Consider the following 20,754-nt stretch of genomic DNA (forward strand, 5'->3'; position numbering starts at 1 on the left):
TTAAATTACTAATACATTTACTGTGTCAGTGGGAGAGCATCGGGCCTGAAAGGCTGGGTCAAAGAACACTGATAGATGACTCCAGTAAAAGAAGGTTTTGAAGGTGATAAAAAACTGAGGTGTGTCCTATACCGTGTCCCTGCAAAAGCTAATCATTCTGAAAGGAGCAAGCAGCAAGCATGGAAGTAGCAGCTGCAGATGGTACCAAATGGGGGTCAATAGTTTAAATAATTCCTTCAAACAGTTCCTTTGCAGACTTGTTGATGGTACTGCCCTTGTCTCAGCATTTTTTGGTTGTGTGCTCTCTAGTTACTGACAGTTCAGGCATGTGTACCTGAACTGCTGGTCAGATGTGTGCCAGGGAGCATGAAAAAAATGACATTGAATTGAGCAGGAGGATTTGTCTGGTTTTAGTGTGGAGCAGAGGGTGAAAGCTGAGGAGTGATTGATGATAGCTGGATGGCCTAATGACTGAATCCAGTCCACTAATGCTTGTGGGAGCAAGAAATCTGAATACACTGTGAATCCAAACTTTGGTTGCTTAGCCAAACAGAAAGAGATTAGTGGAAAATTTGACTCTGATACCCTGGCTATATTTCTCTCTGGTGGTTTGCTAGTAAACTAGAAGTACATTTGATGCAATTTTACTGTCTTTGGGAGAGTAAGTCATGACCTTACTGGTGACTTACTGGAGGAGGCCTCATCCCTGGAGACATTCAAGGTCAGGCTTGATGAGGCTCTGCACAGCTTGACCTATTTTGGAGGTGTCCCTGCTTACTGCAGGGAGGTTGGACCAGATGACCTTTGGAGGTCCCTTCCAACCCAAACATTCTATGATTCTGTGACTTGTTAAGTAGCCTTACAAAAGGGGGAGGTTTTTCTCAGTTTTTCCAAAAATATTTTTAAGAACATCCTTCCATAGCCTGCCTCAGATTACATGTTTTGCTATTAGTATGTTTACTACAGAAGTAGATTCTGAATGTTTAAAGTGATGGATTCTTTTTTCTTTGAAGCTGGAAGGACAGAATTTGAGTTTGAATTGAAAAAATAAGTGAGGCTTTTTTGTTGAAGTGCATGTCTCTGCACACAGCTAGGAGGGTCACTGTAGCTCTGGTGTGTTTATGGATCTGTGTGTGTGCGTGTACAAAAAAAACATTTTCCATGTGCTGTTTAATCACTTGGACATATTGCCTTGTACTTGAATTTGAACAGCTTGAACAGTTCCAAAGGGTTTTTTTTTTTTTTGGTTTGTTGTTTTGTTTGGTTTTTTTTTTTTTTCCTAACAGACTAGTTGAAGCAGCAGGATTTCATTTTCTTGGGTGTCTAGAAATCCATGAGCAGTCTTTGCCTGCAGATGCATTATCATAGGAATACAGTGGGTCTGGCACTCCTGGTGTCATCAGACTGACCATGGATGTGAGGCACAGTTCTCAGTGAGTGACCAGATCCTGGTCCACTGGGAGCTCTGTCTCCAGATTACACGGTGCTTGTGCTCAAGCAGTAGGCTTTTCAGGGGAGCTGAAGAGACAATTCCTCTGGCCTGGAAGTCCTTGAGCTCTGAGCAGGGAGAATCTGGAAGGCTGTTGTGGAGGAGTATCATCATTTACTTGCTCTTTTGAAGAAGGCTTTACTTGTAGGATGGCAAGATATAGTACATGGGGAATCTTCAGTCTGGGCTAGTAGGGTAGTCGTTATGTTCTTGGACATGCCTAGAAAATCAGATGTTTTCAGTGCCATTCTACCTAAAACTACCAAAGTTTGGGAATCCTTTCTGAATAGCTTCAGTACTAGACCAAAATTTTTAACTGCAGGTTTCCTTTGGGTGTTCTGCAGGTGGTTGCCCGATGCCAGTGTCAGGTGTGCTCCAGAGGACTACTCTGGGCAGCAGGGGAGGCAAAGAGCATACAGAGGTGAAATTGCATTGCTTCAGGGTCTACTAGAAAAATAAATATGACCAAAACCAGGTATTTGTACTGTTCTGTTCTCAGAAGTTCTATCATACAGACTGCAAAGAAACTTAAAATGTGATCCTCATCCCCAATTCCTGGTGCAGCTTAGCTGTGCTGCTGTATTTTGTTGCATTTGAAAATGGGGTGCAGCTGTTCAGTATCCAGTGTCAAAATACTGAATTGTTTCATCCTGCTTGATGGCCTTACTACAGAACAGGAGGATCAGTGGCAGCTGGAACCAATATGTCTCTAGTTTTTAAAACAGTAGGAAATTTTCCCCTTCATTTTACAAGTTAAATGGAGGAATTCAGATCCATCACTGTCTGCGAGCAGACTGATTCTGTAATTTGCCTATATTCCCTCTTTCACGTGCATGTCAAATTTTGCTGGATTTATGTCTCCCTGTTTAATCTTTGTTGATAAGAATGACACATTCTCTGTGGGAAGCTAGTGGTGGGGGACTAAGAGGAGCAGGAAAGAATTCTAACTCCCAGTGGTGAAATAAAGGGTTTCAGAGCAAGAAAACATACAGGAAAACTTTGAAAGGTAATTAATTAAACCTCCTTGCTTTGTGCATACATTAAAATGAGCAGGTAATCATTAAAACAGGTTTTAAATCAGTTTAAAATGCTTCTTTTCTAATTTGGCATTATTTTACTGAAATGTAAGTTATTGCTGAGCAGAGCAGGACAATTAAGATCAACCCTAGTACGTACATCAACAGTTCTGAACATTTTTCCATATGTTTTGATTCTTTTGTTCCCTTCAGATTTTGCTCTGTTGCGTCTTGTTCTATGGGAGCAGTGTCTGTTCATGTGGAGAGAGCACAGGACAGGCTAGAACTAGTTGAGTTTGGCTGTTTGGGCACAGAGGAAAGATCTGCAGAGGGGCCCTTACTCAGTGCCTCTGCCTTCAGGAAACTCGAAGCCTTTCCTGAGTCCAAGGAGGTTGCTGTGGAAATATGCAGTTGGAGGCAGGCCAAAGTGCTGCTGCTGATCTAGTGATAAAGATCCTCCTGTGCAGCAGGAAAGAGCAGCCCAGCACTCATACTCCACCCTTTAGTTCTGCTCCTCCAAACCCGTAAACTTACAGCTGTGGAATTTCTCACATACACTTAATTTCGTAGCATTTTGTGAAATAGCTTGGATTTCAGCTCTGCTTTTAAACGAAGTCAGACTTAAGAAATATGGTCGCCTAACACAGCAGCTTCTGAGGCTTTTGTGTGAATAAAACCAGATTGTTTTTGTTTTTCCCTGGTCTGTGGGCTTGAGCATATGGTATAGTCATACACCTAGGCTTGCCGTGTTTTTGTATGAGCCAGCTAAAGACAAAAAAGGCAATTCCAAATGGGTATTAAGTTCTGCAAAACCCTGGCAGCTTCATGATACCTAAAATGCAGAGTTTTAAAAGAGTGAGCAGAAACAAAATTTGTCTTAATTTGTCAAAGTTGAGTTAAGTTCAAACCTTGCAAAGCAAACAATGAGATGGAATCAAAGAATGTTTTCATTTTATTGTGTCCCAGGAAAAAGTCCTTGGGAGGGTAGGCAAAGAGGATTTTTGAGTACCACTATAGCCATACATTTGTCATGTGTGAGGTAACACACTTGATCTCTTCTCCAAAGTAATTAGCAATAGGATGAGAGGAAATGGGTTTATGCTGTGCCAGGGGAGGTTTAGATTGCATAGTGGGAAGAATTTCTTCACTGAAGGAATGGTGAGGCATTGGAACAGGCTGCCCAGAGAGGTGCTGGAGTCACCATCCCTGGAGGTGTTCAGAAACCATATAGATATGGCACTTTGGGGCATGGTTTACTGGCCATGGCAGTGTTGGGTTGATGGCTGGACCTGATGATCTTGGAAGTCTTTTCCAACCTTAATGATTCTGTGATTCTACAATCCTATTGTATGATTCTGTGTTTTCTTTAAAATTAGCAGAAATTATGAGAAGGCATCCTAAAACTCCTCATGAATGGTGGCTGAATGGGGGTTCAGTTGTGTCTTACCCATGAGTGAAAGTCTTGCATTCATCTTAGCCAGCCTTTCTTGAATGTTCCTAAAACTAAATACTGCTCCCATGTCAGACATGACCCACAAGTTAGTAATAGAACTGATAAAATATATACCTAATATGGTATACAAGGTTTTCCTAATAAGTGAATGAAAAGGAGCAATTGTTACACATTTCAAAAGGAATAATCAGAAAGGACTGGTGATTGATTTTTCTCTAAAGGCAAGATTAAATAGCATAATACATCATTGTGAAACTTTCCTCTCTGATTTAGAGAGAATTTTGATCAAAATGACATTCCAGCTCACAATTTCACATAGAATTTCCCTGGCATAGAGCCAGGAAGTTCTATTTTAAATACACAGAAGTGCTTTAATATGATTTTTAAGTTGTTTCTCTGTAGTAAGTATTTTGGATTTCCGTGAGGAGAGTGTAAGTTATATTTGTAGCAATCCAAACAACATCTGATGTTGCCATTTTCCAAGCTGAATGAAATTGCACTCTTTCATCGCTACTTTAAAATCTAAATCAGTAGCCTAGGATCAGTGTAGAGTCTGTGGGGAAGCATCTGCATACATGTGTATTCATATTTATATATATATGCATACTTACTTGCTAGAAACTGGTTTTCAGGCATTTTAGATGTCATATATTGATTCCTTTATGGCAGTGACCGTACCTCGATGCTGATGCCACCTGCAGTAAAGGCACTCTATTACAGAGCCAGTGAGGCTGGAACTTGCCACCAGGTAGCCAAGGAGCCATCAACATGTTCTTCTTCATTTGGGCCTCTGCTTTGTACAGCTGGAAACCTGATAACCAGTTGTCAGGACTGCCGGGTTAAGCTTTCAAACCAGGGGGGTGCAGTACAGGTCCTTAACTCTGCCCTGGTGCATATATATATATATTTAAATTATTTTTGTTTGTTTTTCATAAAAAGAATTGTTTTCCACGTAAGAGAAAAGGCATAGTCTCTACAATTTTAGGCAGAAAATTAGCTTTTTAATGGTGTGTTGTCAGCCTGGGTAGACTCCGTAGACTGCACACATAGTCTGTGAACCTGTCTACGTTGTCCCGAGCGAACTGAACACCTGCGAGTCCCAACACACTCACAAAACCTATACAACATAATACTTTGACAACATCCTCCAGCATTAACAGGATTTTAAATTAACAACTAAAATACCCACAGACACGAGTACTTCTGTTGGCCTGTCACGATAGCTTGTGAAAGGTCTGTGAACATGGCTTCACCCTGCATTGCCCGCAGCATTTGTCCAAATAGTGAGTGTCTGCCATAGGACTGTGGACTTCAGCTTCTTGCCAGCCAGTCCAGGGTTTTGGAGGGCTCATTAGCCAATATGATTCCTAACTAAACAGCATTACTAATGAAATCATGTGCCTTCTTAATTTGGTGCTGGGTCCTGTCACTGGATAAATGACAGTCACCACCAGTGTCAGCCAGGGTAACTAACAACATGGGAATAACAGAAGTTCTGTTTGGAGTATCATGGTCGTTTTCACAGTAAGACTGAAAATAGTGGAATTATTTCACGGGGCTTAGGTAGCCCCTGGTGGCTAATAAAAGTTATTTATTCTCTGAGATGTTTTTTGTTAAGGTGACTACGGATGTGAGCACACTGAGTTTTCCCTGGCAAAACACACAACAGGATTTCAAATGCTAAATCTAGGATTTCTTAATGAAGTTGGGCCATTGGTACGTTATTTTATGAAGAGCAAGTAGTGCCAGCCTGACCCTGAGACATGTAATCTGTTTGTTCTTCTGCCATAGACAATGTCAGAGCTGAGGCCTAGGGTACTTAATTTAGCTGATAATAGCACCACTTTCATTTATAATTTAACCTGAAGGTTCCTGCCAAGGGTTGAAGTAATAGAAGGCTGTGGATATAATAGCTTCAGACTCAGGGTCTGACAGCTTCTCCTCAGCCTGTGAAGCCTTTCCTCACCTCTGTCCTTGACCATTCATTGTGGCCCCTCTGCTCTACCATCACCAGAGTTCATATCGCTGCTCAGTATACTAGATTTGGGAGTGAATCCTGAGGAAAGTATCTCTGCAAAAAGTGCCTGCGTGGGTGGGATTTTTAAGCAGAACCAGTTCACTCAATAATGGCATTTAAAAGAAAATGTTTATGAAATACAATACAGAGGTGAGATTTGGGTCAAGGTACTTTTGCTGATCTTGAAATTTGCCAAAACTCTGCAAGCAGTAGATCTGTAGGTCTAGGTATTGAGGAGAAAATGGTCAAGTTTTTTTGTTATTATTACTAAGTTACATTCCACTATAAAACTTGGTCCTTGTTTGTGGTAACCACCACAGTCAGGTATGCAGAGCCCAGTGGAGAGCTGTTGTTGCCTGTCACCAGGTCTGGCAGCTTCACCTTCAGCCACATCCCTGGCGCCATGTGGCAGTAGCATTGCAAAGTTGTTGGCAAGGTTGGAGGTCTGACCTGATCCAGTGTGACAGGGACTCCCAGCAAGGAAACAGAGCTGGTTTAGTGCATGTCACATGTTTGGGGGATACCACCTCCTTTGGGTTTTTTATGATCAGAGTGGAAATAAGCCACTATGTTACCTTAGCAGTTGAGGCAGGACATGTTTTCTAGAGCTTTGAATCACTTGTTGTTGTGTCACAAGTGTCACACACAGTGTCACAAGCTTTTAGGCAATGTGCAATCACTAGATCAATACTGACCATCAGGGTTAAAATGCACTTAGCTAGTTTTAAAAATAAAATATTGGAACTCCCTAGACTTGTATACCCACATACAGTGAGTTTCTAGTGTGCTTTTTTCTTTGCTTGAGGAAAAGCAGTCTCTGCCCCTGTAAGGAAGTATCTTCCGCTTAGTATTCTTTATACGTTGTCCTAAACTTGAATTATGGTTTTCTGCTGCCATCACAGGGAGTTTTTTTTTTGCCACACATGCTGGAGGTATGCATGTCCATTTCTCCTTTATAGTGATCAGTTTGCAACACTTCTCAATGTTAGAGAAGTCACTGAAGATGGGATGCCAGTTTACCCAAGTGACTACTCCTGTTAGTGGTACTTGACAGGTATCTTCAAGATTGTTATCCTATCAACAAATCTATCTGTGACTCAATATAAAAGTTTCACTGACATACTGCAGTGAATACAAACACACTAAGGGAAAGGAAAGACTATGCCCTGCTGGTGTTAGACGTGACACTTCAGTTGGAATATCTCCTGAAGAAATAAAAATCCTCTTCTCTCTAGTCTTCCCAAACTTGCTGTTTTGGGAGCAGGGAAGGCTGAATTGTCAGGAAAGGTAATGATATTTTGTGTCTTCTAAATTTTTTTGTTGTTAAACTTTCTGGTCTTCTAGCTTTGTTTCTATAAAGCTTTACAGTTGGAATTTCAGTTTCTTTGGCCATTACCACATTGTTGTGACAAAGACTTCCCAGCACTTGTCCAGACTGCCTCACAGCTTCATCCCTGGGTGCTCAGCTTTGGGGCTTGAGGTTATTTTCCTCATGAATGAATTTTCAGTCATGGGGCCGCTAAGTTTAATCCTCTGGCAGGGAATGACTTCACATCTCTCTATTTTTGTTTGAGAAATCTTCAAATAACCTTTAGTTTACTTTCCTCAGACATTTTTAAATGTGTTGCTTTTCTTAAGCTGAAGAAGATTCTTAAATCTTTGTGCTTTGTGGCTTAGTATTCCTTTCTTGTGTAAATGTTAAATTAGTCTAAGTCTATATTTGTCCATGACTTTAAATCTTCTTAAAACTTCAGCTTCACCCACAGTTCTTTGTGCTTCAGAAGGCTGCACATGGAGCCTCTGATACTTATTTTGCCACGTCCCCACCCTCTTCCCTGTATCACTGCCAATGCCTAGATGAGCTGTTCGCCACTTCTGCGCATTCCTTAATCTACTGCACAGTGAAGTCACCTTTCCCTTTCTTTTCATCCACCTCAGCTTCACACTTTTCATTCCTCGGCAGCCACAGGGAGGATGCACAAGCACAACAGCACAAGCAGGTTTAGTGGGAGGGGGTTTCCAGAATCCTTCATAAACACTGAGTTAAAAAGTGGATTCTTAGCTGAATGCTAGAGAACAGTTCCTGGTTTTGGCATTGTATTATTTTACAGAGTAGGAAAGTATGTGGAAATAGCCATTTCCTAGTCTTCACTACTCTGTCATCAGTCTGTGTATGTATTTTCTTGTTCCCTTCAGCTACAGACCTTTCCTTTGCATCCAATTATATGCCTTAAGGCATATATTTAATAGGTTTTGCTAATTGAAATCACCTGCAATACATACATAGACTAAGATTTTTATCGCAATCTGGCACGTAAGCTGAGTACCTTCAAAAGAACCAAGTTAGGTGGCCCTTTTATCTTCCAGCTTTTCCATTACATGTGCTTTCTGTACTGTAAGCTCAGTGCTTCCTTCCCTCTTTCTTTTCTCTCTGATGGCATAGCAGTGGTGATGTCTTGAGGGGGTTCTTAAGTTTTGCAGTCAAGTACAGTGATTGTTGCTTGGCTTGGAGTAGTGCTTTCACATGGTCTTCTGTGCAGCTGTCGGGCAAATTACTGCCTGATTTTAATCTGAATGTGTACATTCAGTGTAATGTTGACAAAACGTACCACTTGTCATCTTTTTTGTTTCTAAAGTTTAACCGTGGTTGACAGGTGTTGATACTAGTTGAGTGTTTATCATAGCAGAGCATTTATGGGGCATCTTTGAAATGCTGACAGTGGAGTCCAGATTTCTGGGGATCTTGTGGGCAGAATTTGTCTGGTGGTGGTGAAGGCTGCAACACTGGGAGCTTGGATCATGGCGACTTCCTGAGTTGGTGAACCAGAGAAGTAGATGGAGAGAATGAAAGCAAAACCCAAAAGAAACCAATGCTGTGTGTCCATTAAAACTTGCATACTAAGGTGGCACAAGACATGTGTTGTTCTAAACTTATTTTTTTATCCTGTTTCTTCCCTGTAGCCTCGTCATGTGTTCAACATGCTGAAGAAGTACGTGCGTGCTGAGCAGAAAGACAGACAGCATACTCTCAAACATTTCGAACATGTCCGCATGGTAGACCCAAAGAAAGCTGCCCAAATCAGATCTCAGGTAATCCCCATGGAGGGTTGAAGGGATCACGTTTGTTCATAGCCATTGTGAAGTTTCTGTCAACCTGTTTTTTTAGAAAAATACTTGACTCCTTTCTGTGGACAGCTTTACATGCAATAAAAAAAATCTGCTTTCTGGCAGATGGTTAAGGCAAAGTGAAGTAGGAGTACGGTGGATAAAATGTATTTTCTGAGAAGATCTGAAAAACAGTATTTCAATCTGTCCGGACAGTCAATTGTGGGCATTTCCTGAGGAGTCCCTCAAAAGTGTTAACACCCAGAGACTTTAGAAGAGCTTTAGTAAATATAATACCTCAGTAATAGATTTAGCAGTCATACAAGGTTGTACTTCCCTCGGCTGAAGCAGCAGAACTAAAAGTGGTGTAACCATGTGCTGTCAACCTTTCTGTAGTCATTGCAGAGATACCAGTACTGTCTATAAATGCAATTACTGCGACACACTCAAGTTTAACATGTTCTTTTAAAATAGGTACTGCAGTTCATGGCATTTTAACTGCTGAATATTACTGCAGTCCTCAATGTGTACATCTTGGAACAGCTTTTATGTTGTCTTCATAAATTATGGAGGGTGAGAAAGCAAAAAAAAAAAAAAAGAAGGAGGTGTAGCTGTCTTTCTGAACAGCAATTAAAACTGTAGGGACTATATTTTGGATTTGAAGAAATCATATGGTGGTTTCATTAAAATTGCCACCTGCAACTAATTTTCCTTTTTAGACATAATTGCCCTATCAGTCTTCTAAGTCTCCTAAGATACACCTCAATTTCCCTCTCTACTGAAGAGAGATGATACTTGTGGAGAGTACCCTGGGGGGGGGCATCTATCATAAGATGTTTGGATTCAACCCATAGCAGTGTGCAGAACCTGAGGCAACAGAGTTGTAATCACATGAGACAATGCAGTAACGCTTCTGGGTGGAAATATTTTCGTTTTCAGCTGAAGATGCTTGCAAATGTTTTTTCCAAGAAAACTGAAGATTTTATCAGAGAGAACCATTTCTTTATTAGGATAAATTTAAAAAAAAAAAAAAACAACAACAACAACCAACCAAACTAACAGCTAAAACAATTTGATGCAGCAATCATTGTGCCTCACTTGGTTTGCATGTTATGTGAAAACTTACAGGTGTGGACAAATGTACGTATTGTTAACGGGTAACTAGGCTGTGGATTTCTGCTACAATAGCTGCTTGTGTACATGCTCTGCCCCACAGCAAATATCAACCCCTACAATTTAAAGTAATGCAAATTACTGCATTCCCATGGGATTTCAGGTAGTTGCTATAGAAGAGCATCTAGAACACTATTTTTGTAGTAGCTAGAAGAGAGAGGTGAATTTTGCAATTGACTTGACAGTTTCAGTACATAGAGCATACTGAAATCATTTACCTGGCTTGCTGTCTATCACCACTGAAATCTGTGGTAATGTCAAATTAACAGTAATATTCCCCTCCTTAAAATACTTTCATTTCCACAGGTTATGACACATCTGCGTGTGATATATGAGCGCATGAACCAGTCTCTCTCCTTCCTCTACAATGTGCCTGCTGTGGCAGAGGAGATCCAGGATGAAGTTGGTATGCAAACTATTAATGTAGAAAAAGGGAAATATTTTTGTGATAAGGAATTACCACCAAAAGCTGAAATACAACATCTTCTATTGATACACCGTTCCAGCTCAAAATAGGAGCATAAACTTGCCAATTTTCTTGATTTATAAAAATCAAATTATAATTAATATTTCAAAGACAAATCCTGTATATCCTGTGCAACTGTATCATCATCGTATTGTTGTAAATGTCTTCCCCAAAATATTTTAATTTACTTTTGGATCCTCCATGCTGCAAGGATGTAGCTATTGACAAGGAGATTTAGTAAATCCTTCCTGGGTTTGGATTAATTAATTTCCATGGTAAGTTTACATTATCTGATGTAGACAGTTTGAAAATCCCACAGCTAAAAAATCAGTTGCAGACTCAAGCATGCAAGACAAGTGTTAAGTATCAAGTAGGAATTGCTAAGTGCAGCTTGGCAGTATCTCACTTATGATGCATTTAGGTCTTAGTTATTTGGTGAAATGGGTGTCTCCTCTCTTGTTTTTTTCCAGTGCATGTACTGTCCCATGTTTGCATCTTCCTTGAGTGCTGTCACAGCAGATAGCTGTGAGGGAGAATGGTCTTTCCTCCCATTCAGGTTCCTGGTGTTGGCTTGTGGCATTGCTGCAGCAGAGATCTCTGTCACAGCACCTGGGCTCTGCGCCATGCTCCTGTTGCAGCAAGGCAACTTCACTCAGCCTCTATTAATTTCTTATACAGCCAGGGCTCCAGACATAATGTTGCCAATGTGCTTCTTTAAGAAAAAAAATATATGGTTGAATGCAAAAGCCAGAGATGGAATCATCACTGCCTTTGGAACAGCTTTTGTCACTAGATGTAATACTCTACCGAATGGCAGTTAATAAATCAGTGTGACGAATAACCAGCTTCAGCTGACTAAATAAGTTACCGATTTCTTTAAAACAAAAGAGATGGAGGTGAGCCGTTGCAGTAAGGAGTAGGATACAGCTAGGACACAGGGAAAGGGTGGACGAGGAGTCATGGTGGATTGTTTGCCCAAAGCACAGGTTAGGAACATGTGCTTCTACTTCCAAAGTAGCTTGAGAGGACTGGGCATGAGACCAGGAAGTTGGGGAAGGGGCTGGGGGGAAGCAAAAAGACAGATGAATTAGTAATTACCCTTCACCGTGTGTTTCTGTGCTCCACAATTCCAAGGCACAATCAACAGTCTCAGTCTGCTGCTGTAGAAAGTCATTTGGGGGTGGGGGGACACCCATACACCACACTTTATTGATCATTTGGAAGCATATCGTTTCTGCAGCGAAGGAGGCGGTGATGCTGGTAGGTCTTCAGGATGCTCAGTTTGCTTTTGTCGTGCACCACCACTATTATTCTCGTGGGTTTTTTGCTTGAACTTTCTACCTCTTCTATTCTTGGTAATGTTAATGCTGCTTGATGAGGACATTCTTCTAAATTTTCTTCTGCCTCCTAAATACTGAAATAGAATGGGAATTTTAGAGGCTTTGAATTGACATGGGAGCAAAACACTATTAACTCCTAAGTGGTTCAATCTCAAATCTCAAAGGTAATACTAGTTTTGGGGAGGAAAGGAGCCTAAAATTAGTAGGAAATTATTTCCTAATAAGATGAGAGAAGCTAAGGTATCTCGAAGAAAAAGTCTGTCACAGTCTCTTGAGTACCCCTACCTTGATATTTTTTGTGGATTTGGATATACTAAAAACTCCTCAAAGCATTGTGAAGTTTAAAGCTGTGAAAAGAAAGTGGTCATGCGAGGAGTTACTAGGCAGTAAATATTAAAGCACTATCAGACCTGGGCTGCACTACTATTAAGGGTCAGGGCTGAGCTGTGCACTAGATGAGTGATGGGTGTTCTCTATTAATAAATAGTAAAATAGTGTTCATTAATGAGAAGAAAGCTTTTCTCTTTCAGTGTCAACATTCTTCTTGTTCCTAACAGTGACTATATACTTTGTTTTACATATTTATCTTAATGATAGTTTGTTGAGGTCATTCACATCTGTTAAAGGAGATGGTATCCTCCTAGGTTTGAGCAGTGGTCGGTCTGTTTCAAGTTCTGTTCTGAAATTATTGAAATTCTTAGTCTCTGTACTACTCCTAAACCCACGTAAAAAGAAACCTATTACAGCTGCAGAATTGGTGAAGTAAAATACTAATAAAAATGCACTTTGTAACGTTCCCAAGAAATATTACAACTCTCATTAAAAAGACAAATGTTTCATTAAATATCGTTTTTAGAACCATTGAGTTAGAAAGTCTGAGTCAGTGAAAAAGTTGAAAAATAACCTAGGTAAGAACATGTCGCACACAGTGTCTGAATAATAAATGGCACAGTTGAAAACAGTTCTTCTCTTAGCAAGGGATGCAAGTTAGATGGCTAATATTTTAGTTCAGGTTTTTTGTTCCTTATACCTTTTATTTCTAGTTCACGCTTTACTGCAGAGTTCTTCTTGAACAGTTTTCACCTTGAGCAATGAATAATCTTTGCTTTAAAAGAGACAGCTCTGACAAAGGTAGTTTTTCCCTAAATTGAACAAGTAGTTCTGTGAGCAGCACAATAAATGAGATCCAGTTCCCTGTGAATTTGTATCATGGATTTCATTCATAATATCTAATAAGGTGCTGTTTTTTCCTAGATTTTCTCACTGTTAGAAATATTACATTCTATTTTGCACAGTTTCTCTATTATTAGCTGTTGACAAATTTGAATCTTGGGCCTTGTGATTTTTTTTTTTTTTTTTTTTTTGACTAAACTAGAAATGCATTAAAGTTTCCCTTATGTCTTCCTGACAGTCCACTGTGACAGCTCATCCAGGAGAAGCAGGTCATGTTCTGGCATTGGAAAGTGTATGTGCCTGAAGATAAGGCGTGCACTTGTAATTTCTGTCTGTTATTTTTGAGGTCTTTATGCTGAGCAATGCATTTGAATTATGTGAAGTAGAATCTAGAGGTGTTCCTGTAGCATAGCAACTGCATAGAGAACGTTTTCTTCAAAAATTAGAAGAATTTTTTTGATTGATGCTTGGTAATCAGATGAACTGCAATCCAGCAGTTGGACGTTTGAAGTTCCTTTAAAATACAGAATATGTTTGAAGTTGCTACCTTAAAAGGCAGGTTTACAGCCATAGGTTTAAGGTGCAGAATCCAAAATGAGAAATCCAGCTTCTACGCTAAAAGCAGCCTTGTAGAACCTCGGTTTATTTTCAGAACTCCAGCAGAGACTGAGGCAGGAAGTTGGGGTGTGAGAGTTGTAGTCCTTACCTGCGGGTGTTTGTCACCAGTTGATGTCTGTTGCTTTAAACAGAAGATGCCTTGGTTTGAGTACATGGATGGATACGTGGGAAGACCCACAGCACTGCAGAGGGCAGGAAGCAGCACGTACATGAAGTAAGAATGTTTTTGCTAGGCAGCTGACCAGTGAGTAGTGTGCAAACACCCCATTAGGGTGACAGGCAGTTATGGTAGCAGCAAATTCCAGATGTGTAAGGAAGAATACTGCTGGCTATCTTTTGCTCATGCTAGGGTAGAGGAGAATGGATCAGTGTACGAGTTTCAGATCGAAGTCTGTCTGACCATGACTGTTAGGACAGAGTTTGGAAATCATAAGCAGATCATTTGTATGGGAGAGACCATTTGGCATTCCGGCTGCAAATGGTTTCTCAAGGGGCAGTGGTGTGAATGTGCTACAAACCAGGTCACTCCACAACTGATCTAGTTCTTGATGCTGAGTGGTGTTTCTCGCAGGCAGGAGTATGCCCCATGAATAGGAGAGTGGCACAGAAAATCCTGGAAGAGCTATTTATTTGCACACTGTAGGTGAGCAGATTATATTTGGTTACCTTGGTATTTGTACTCCCCTTTTTCCTCTGATAAATCTCATATGCTACTTAATGTGTGCAAAAGTTCAGAGAGTGCAATGGCAGGCTTTGAGAGAAATCAGCAGTTCCTTTGAGCACATCCTGCTTTAAATCCTGATTTGATTATACTGCTTATCCATGTATGTGAAAGGCAATTTACATTGGGAGTGGCACAGCAGGCACAGCTTCTGAATCAGAAGCTACGTCAGAGCTTTGTGTATCAGTCAAATGGGCAGGCAGCTGAATTTTTAATTTTCTTTGCTGCTCTGTTTCCAAAGTGATGTCCTCAACTCCACGTTTTCTGGCCCACCACTGATGAAATATTCAGCACCACCTATCACAGCAGTATGCTAGCAAAGCTCTGAAACGTTCAGTTATGAGCAGTAAGAGAATACGATTTCATCTGTCCCTTGACAAATAAAATCAAGCTATTGTTATTTTATTATTCTGTTCCACTGTGCCTATCTCATTCTTCTGCAGCATGTTCTGGATGCCACACATTATACAGAGACAGGACAAACACAAGCAGACCCCAGACCACTGATTGCATTCAAATGTATGCAGTGTGCTGTGGGTCATGTGCTATTTTAAGTATTTGTGTGGTACAGCTTAGCATGACAAAATTTAAGCAAGAGGGATTTGCCTTTTGACATATGGTTCACAACTTCCGGTGAAGATTTTTTAAGTATTTTTAGAAAAAGATGTAAATATAGGACAAGCTGCAGACTAAAGATGTCTGAAGGCTTGCATTCTTTTAACCCTCTCCTCTTTTATAGCTGTTTGGTCCTTGTACCTGTCAGTCTGCATCTGTGGAGGGCAGAGTTAACACTACCTCAGCTGGTTCTGGTCTTTCAGCATCTGTAAGACAAATAGTTGCTTTCTTGTTTCTAGGTGCCTTGCTGCTTTTCTTGCCATGGGTTGAATTAGGATGCTGTTTCACTGTTCATTCTGTGGTATCCTTCTTAAGAAGTTTTGAGGGCTTTAGCTGCTTGCTGCAGGCTGACAGTCCAAAACAACAACCACTGTGGTTTGGGGATTTATGTAGCAAAACCAAAACACATCCTTGGGGGCTTTGCAAAAGCAAATTCTCTCTATCCTGTTTGGTGCCATTTCTTTTGTGATTGTTTTCTTCATCCTCTCCCTTGAAATGTAATGTTTAGAATATGTAATTAGTAATGCCTTTCAGACTGCAAGGGGACTTCTCAGTGTCTTGTTTTTCTGTAATTCTTCCTTGTACTTTCTGTCTTCAGATTTAGCTTAAGGGGAGAAGTCTACCTTCAAAACAATATTGAAAATCATGAAGCAATGCTTATGATTTCTGCATTGTTATTTAAAGTTGGGCTGCCATCTTAAAGTATCAGAATAATAATGGAGCTGGCATACATTAAATGTGTCAATGGCTTATTAAAAGGATGTTGTAAGGTTATTGAGGGTATTGGAATGTTATCATAGAAAATGATATAGCTTGCATCAAGTAAGTAGTTAGTCACCTTATGACTCAATTTCGGTATATTACACTAGAAAATCCATGAAATTGCTTGTTGGTCATGGAGGTGGCAGTTCTAGTCTGCGTCATGGGAAGCAGGTCTAGGCTGGCAGTTCTTAGACTAGGGGCCAGAGTACCGGTGGCAGTTGCTTGATGCAATTAATGTCATGTGTCAGAGTGCTTATAATGCTTTTGGTTTTTTTTGTTCGGGTGAAGGAAAACAGGTGTTGAGGCATCTGTAAATGAATAAGCACTCAAAGATTTATCTGTATTGGGACAGACCAAGTTGAGTGAGCTGGCATAGACAAAGGTGATGAATTGACATTAGTGGTGCTCATTCTGAAAACAGTTGAGTTTTGAACCACTTGAGAGACCTGCTTAATCCAGTCCATGTAAATCCTCCTGGGTCTGCAGCAGCGTTTTGGTTCACCCAGGAGTACATTTTGGTGACAAATGTCTCAGTGTTCTCTATTTACTGCGTTGTTCTACTTCACGACTTGCTACTGCAAGCACAGGCTATGATACACCATACAGAAATTTCTCAATAAACATTAAACAGGTTTTCTGGAAGTAGTGCAGTTATGTGCAGGGTAAACCCTGCCTTCCAGTTTTCAGGAGCCCATCTGGTGTATCTGTGCCCTGTCATATGGGCTTACTGCTCCGCCCATTCTACCAGCTGGAATGTCAGTTTGGGGTTGCTGAGGCTTTGTAAATTCTGCATGCTTTTCAGGAGCTTGGTAGACCGAAGAACCTCAGTTACTTCTCCACATTGGAGACTTGGGTCTGTCTGCTAGTAAAATATGTCCTTTGCTGCAGCGTAGGAGAGAAGGAAAAAAATCTTGGAAACAGATCTAGCATTTTCATCTTCTAAGCATCTCTTATTTTCTGTCCAGATTATTTAACTGTCATAGAAAATTACGCAGAGAATAGTAGATGATTAAAATAGATGTAAATGCACTTCACTGACATTGATGTTCTGAAATGCTTTCATTAGTAGCATACTGTATCCTCCCCATCTTTTGTAGCTAAATGGTCTGTTGTGTCTTGTCATGGGCATTAATGTTCTTCAGAAAAGATATGAAATCTAATTTTTGTGTGCGTAAGCCCTCTTTTGATCTCAAATATTGTGAACATGACTTCAGTCAGTAAAAGAGCCAGCTTCTTCCAGATCTTACAGATCCTGTGAAAAGGATACATGGCTTCACATTACTTTGGATTGAGGTGGCTTTTTCATCAGGAAAAGATATCTGACATCTTACTTGCCATCTGCTTTTTATAACTTTCATCAGAATAAAAAGGCCTTGAGGTTTATTTAGAGAATATTTTTCCTCTGATTTGAAAAAACACTGTTCTGATTCACTTGCATCTGTAAGGAAATCTGGTCTTGTGGTCCAAGTGTTAGAACTGAAAACAAGGAACTTCTGATAATAGCTGTGGACTTGTAGATTATAAAGAAACTTGTTTTTTAATTTTCTGGGCAGCTGCTATTTCACTAGGTATGTAAACATTTAATTCTAAATCATCCCTTAGCAGAGGAAGTTAAAGGTGTTGCTTTCATTTTCTTCACGAGCTGATGGCTAGAGCACTCTGTCCTGCATTGGTAGATCCTTCAAGTCGCTTCTGTTACTCTAGCCCAAAGTATTTTTTTTCATAGACACTTCTCTTTAAATAGGAAATTATTGTCCACACCACAGGTCCCACAGGAAGTTTAAGACCAAGAGACCGCTCTCGGCTCACAGTGGCAGCGGGTTGAGGCTAGTACTGTGTCCATTCCACAGGACTTTTTTTAAATACCTCTCTGGAATGGGGTCATCTACAGGTTACCTTGTCCACAAGGGATTTTCATCCTAGAATTACAGAAAAAAAGGGGACTTTAAGTAATTGTCTAATGCTTGGTTGTATTCTTTCCTATTTTTTCTTGTTTGATTGGATAGATGGAGCTGTGTGGATTTGACTAGGAATTTCTTTTAACTAAGGAACTCTATTTTGGAGAGCATTGTTTCTGCTGGTAGTGGGGCTACAGTTGTAAGATAAAACGTGGTGCTAAATTTTTTTTTAAGTCTGATTTTATTGTTTTTAGAAGCGGGATGGCTTCTTTTGGCCTTTCTCATTCGTCCTTCCTCATAATTGCTTCTACCGTTGTACTTTAAGGGACTGTTAAGTTAGTTCATTATGTGCCAAATTTAAGATATCATTGTTTTATTGGATGGATAACAAAAGATCGAAAGCATGTTGCAGTTGTCCAGCTTGCAGCTATGATCTGAGAGCAGGTTAGCTCAGATGAGCTTCACTTTCTGAATGCATCGCTTCTGTTTGGATGGGGAGGCACTGGCTCAGTGAAACATTGCCCACTTACAGAAATGTCATTATGTTTAATTACTGAAAATTTTCTTGATGCACTGAATGCATGCGTAATTTAATTCATAAATATTTCATTTTCCAATCATTTTAAGTCAACGAACTCAGCGTCCACAAGTAACTGAAGCAGCCCAGAATTGTGGCAACACAGACACTCATAACAATAACTTCCTCTTCATACTTGCTGTTGGATGATGGATTTTCTTTTCCTAATTTTCTGTTTGGAAACATAGTTGTGAGATACACTCTAAGATCAGGTTCTTAATAGACTGTTAAATGGTGAAAGAAGCAAATTAATCATCTTAATTCTTACATGCCAACAAATGCAAATGTCCAGTGAGAACCAGTTACAGACTGCCTGCACAAGCTATATAGTATAGCTTTATATACTATCTATTAAGAATCTAGCATGTCAGTTGTCATTCCTAGAGCATTTTCTGGAATTGTTATCCAGGAAAATTCAAACACTGAAGTCTGGAATGCATCACTATGGGCAGTTATCCTGAGGGACAGGGCTAAATATCCCCCTAATGCCAACAAATGTTGCTAAGTTTTGCTTTACTCAAGCTGAAGTTTCTTATCAGATGTGCAAAGTGAAAATTCACAGATGGTTATTATGGCCAGGAGTATCTGACATACACTAGCTAGGCAAGCTCCTACTATTGGAATAAAAAAGGAGCAACATTACTGAGGATACATGATTTTACAGAATGGCTGGATTGGTGGAAATGTTGCAGTGATCTCACAGTTGCTTCCCATGCACGTGAGATTACCAATCAAACAACCTTTCATCAGCACAGCTTTCTCCTGCTATGTGATTCTCATATGCCAAATTTAATTGAAAAATATATTGTCCTGAATAGTGCTACCTGGGCAGGATTCCAGTCCTTTCACTGTTCTGCTTCCTTTTATTGGACCATGCATATAAAAAATGGCATGAAAGCCATGAGAACAGATTATATCCCACTTAATGGATGTATTTCTTAAATTCAATAAATGCATCCCTTTAGAATACTCAGGCAACACAGGATACATTTGGCCTATCAAGTGCTAAAGCTGCAGTTAATAAATAGGCAAAATATATTTTAACTGGAGCAGATGCTGCACAATTCAGTTTTGGTGAACTGTGATTTAAACTCGTGTGAGTGAGTCAAATTGAAAATGTTCTTTTTTCAACAAGGGAGTCGGGTGACACAAATTGTCATACAGATTTATTTATTTTTATGGATTATTTAGTGAATCCCAAGCTGCCTCTGAGTTCAGTATGCACCAAAAATTGTTGTGCTATTTGTGCTCTGACCTTTAGAAATGATTATAGAAAATTATGGGTAAATTACTTTTTTCAGGTTTTAGAAAGTGGTGGTTCTACGTTCTGCTACAGTTCTGAGTATTACTGTGTATAATAAGGTTAGCAAATCTAATCATTTTTATCAGTAAATAAGACCAATAAATAATGTATAATTTAGTTAAGTAATTATTTTCAGAACATAATAAAATTTCATAGCAGTTTTTTTATATAAATGCTTTTTTTTGTCAGGGCAGTTTCACTTTTAAGCTTTACATTTCGGATGAAATCAATACTTGGATTTTTCTACTTCCTACAAGACTGAGGGTGAATAAGGAATGCTGATTCATCTGGCAGAAATGTCAGTGGTGATTGGTGGAGGCTGTTTATTTGGTTTAATTTAGACTCTTCAGACTATTTTGAAGCACCTGATGATACACTAATTTAGAATTAAATCTGGAGTTTAAATTTAAACCTGGGTGATTTGTAACAGTGCCCTGTGTGGACCAGGATGATGACATACAATGTATGTTGTTGTTTACAGTGTAGAATTTCAATTCAGTTTTCTTCCCAAGCATTTTTTAGTAATTCCTTGCCTACCTTGATGTTAGGTTGCCATCGTCTTAACTGGAGAGCAGCTTTCCACATGCTAGAACAGAGAGATTCTCTCACTGATTGGGCTCAGTGTTTCATGCAGAATTTTTACCTAAAAAGAGTGCCATAGCATGGAAGTAGCATTTTTTTTGCGTTTTTAATTCAGAGCTTTTGAAGTTGGAAATGATAAATTAGTTTCCTGAGACAGTATCGTTAATTTAACTAAACTGAGTGAGGAGGAGGTGAAAAGAAGGGAAAGAAACCACAGAAATAAACAAAAAGTTTTGAATTTATGAAAGGGAAGAGCAGGGTCTTTAATTTCCATTTAATAACTCTTTTTCAGAGGTAACACAAGCTTCTGGTTTTGGACTTTATCCCATAAACTTCCTTTAATACTCTTCTGCTTTGAACTGAGGGGGAAATGCAGTCATAAATCAGATGACTGGCTGTTAAATATTAAAAACAAATTGCAAATGTGCACACATATATAGCCATAT

General features: G+C 39.7%; 1 protein-coding gene across 1 annotated transcript in view; it reads left to right on the plus strand.

The window, feature by feature from the left end:
* The window catches only part of APP (amyloid beta (A4) precursor protein), an 83,356-nt gene that overhangs the window by 25,900 nt on the left and 36,702 nt on the right, over positions 1–20,754 (plus strand). The window contains exons 5-6 of the mRNA XM_008947980.1: positions 8,937–9,065; positions 10,560–10,659. Of these exons, the coding sequence (XP_008946228.1) occupies positions 8,937–9,065; positions 10,560–10,659 (229 nt within the window). The remainder of the gene's footprint in view (positions 1–8,936; positions 9,066–10,559; positions 10,660–20,754) is intronic.

This window comes from Merops nubicus, unplaced genomic scaffold, assembly GCF_000691845.1.
Source record: "Merops nubicus isolate BGI_N331 unplaced genomic scaffold, ASM69184v1 scaffold23889, whole genome shotgun sequence".
In the NCBI taxonomy this organism is placed as follows: domain Eukaryota; kingdom Metazoa; phylum Chordata; class Aves; order Coraciiformes; family Meropidae; genus Merops; species Merops nubicus.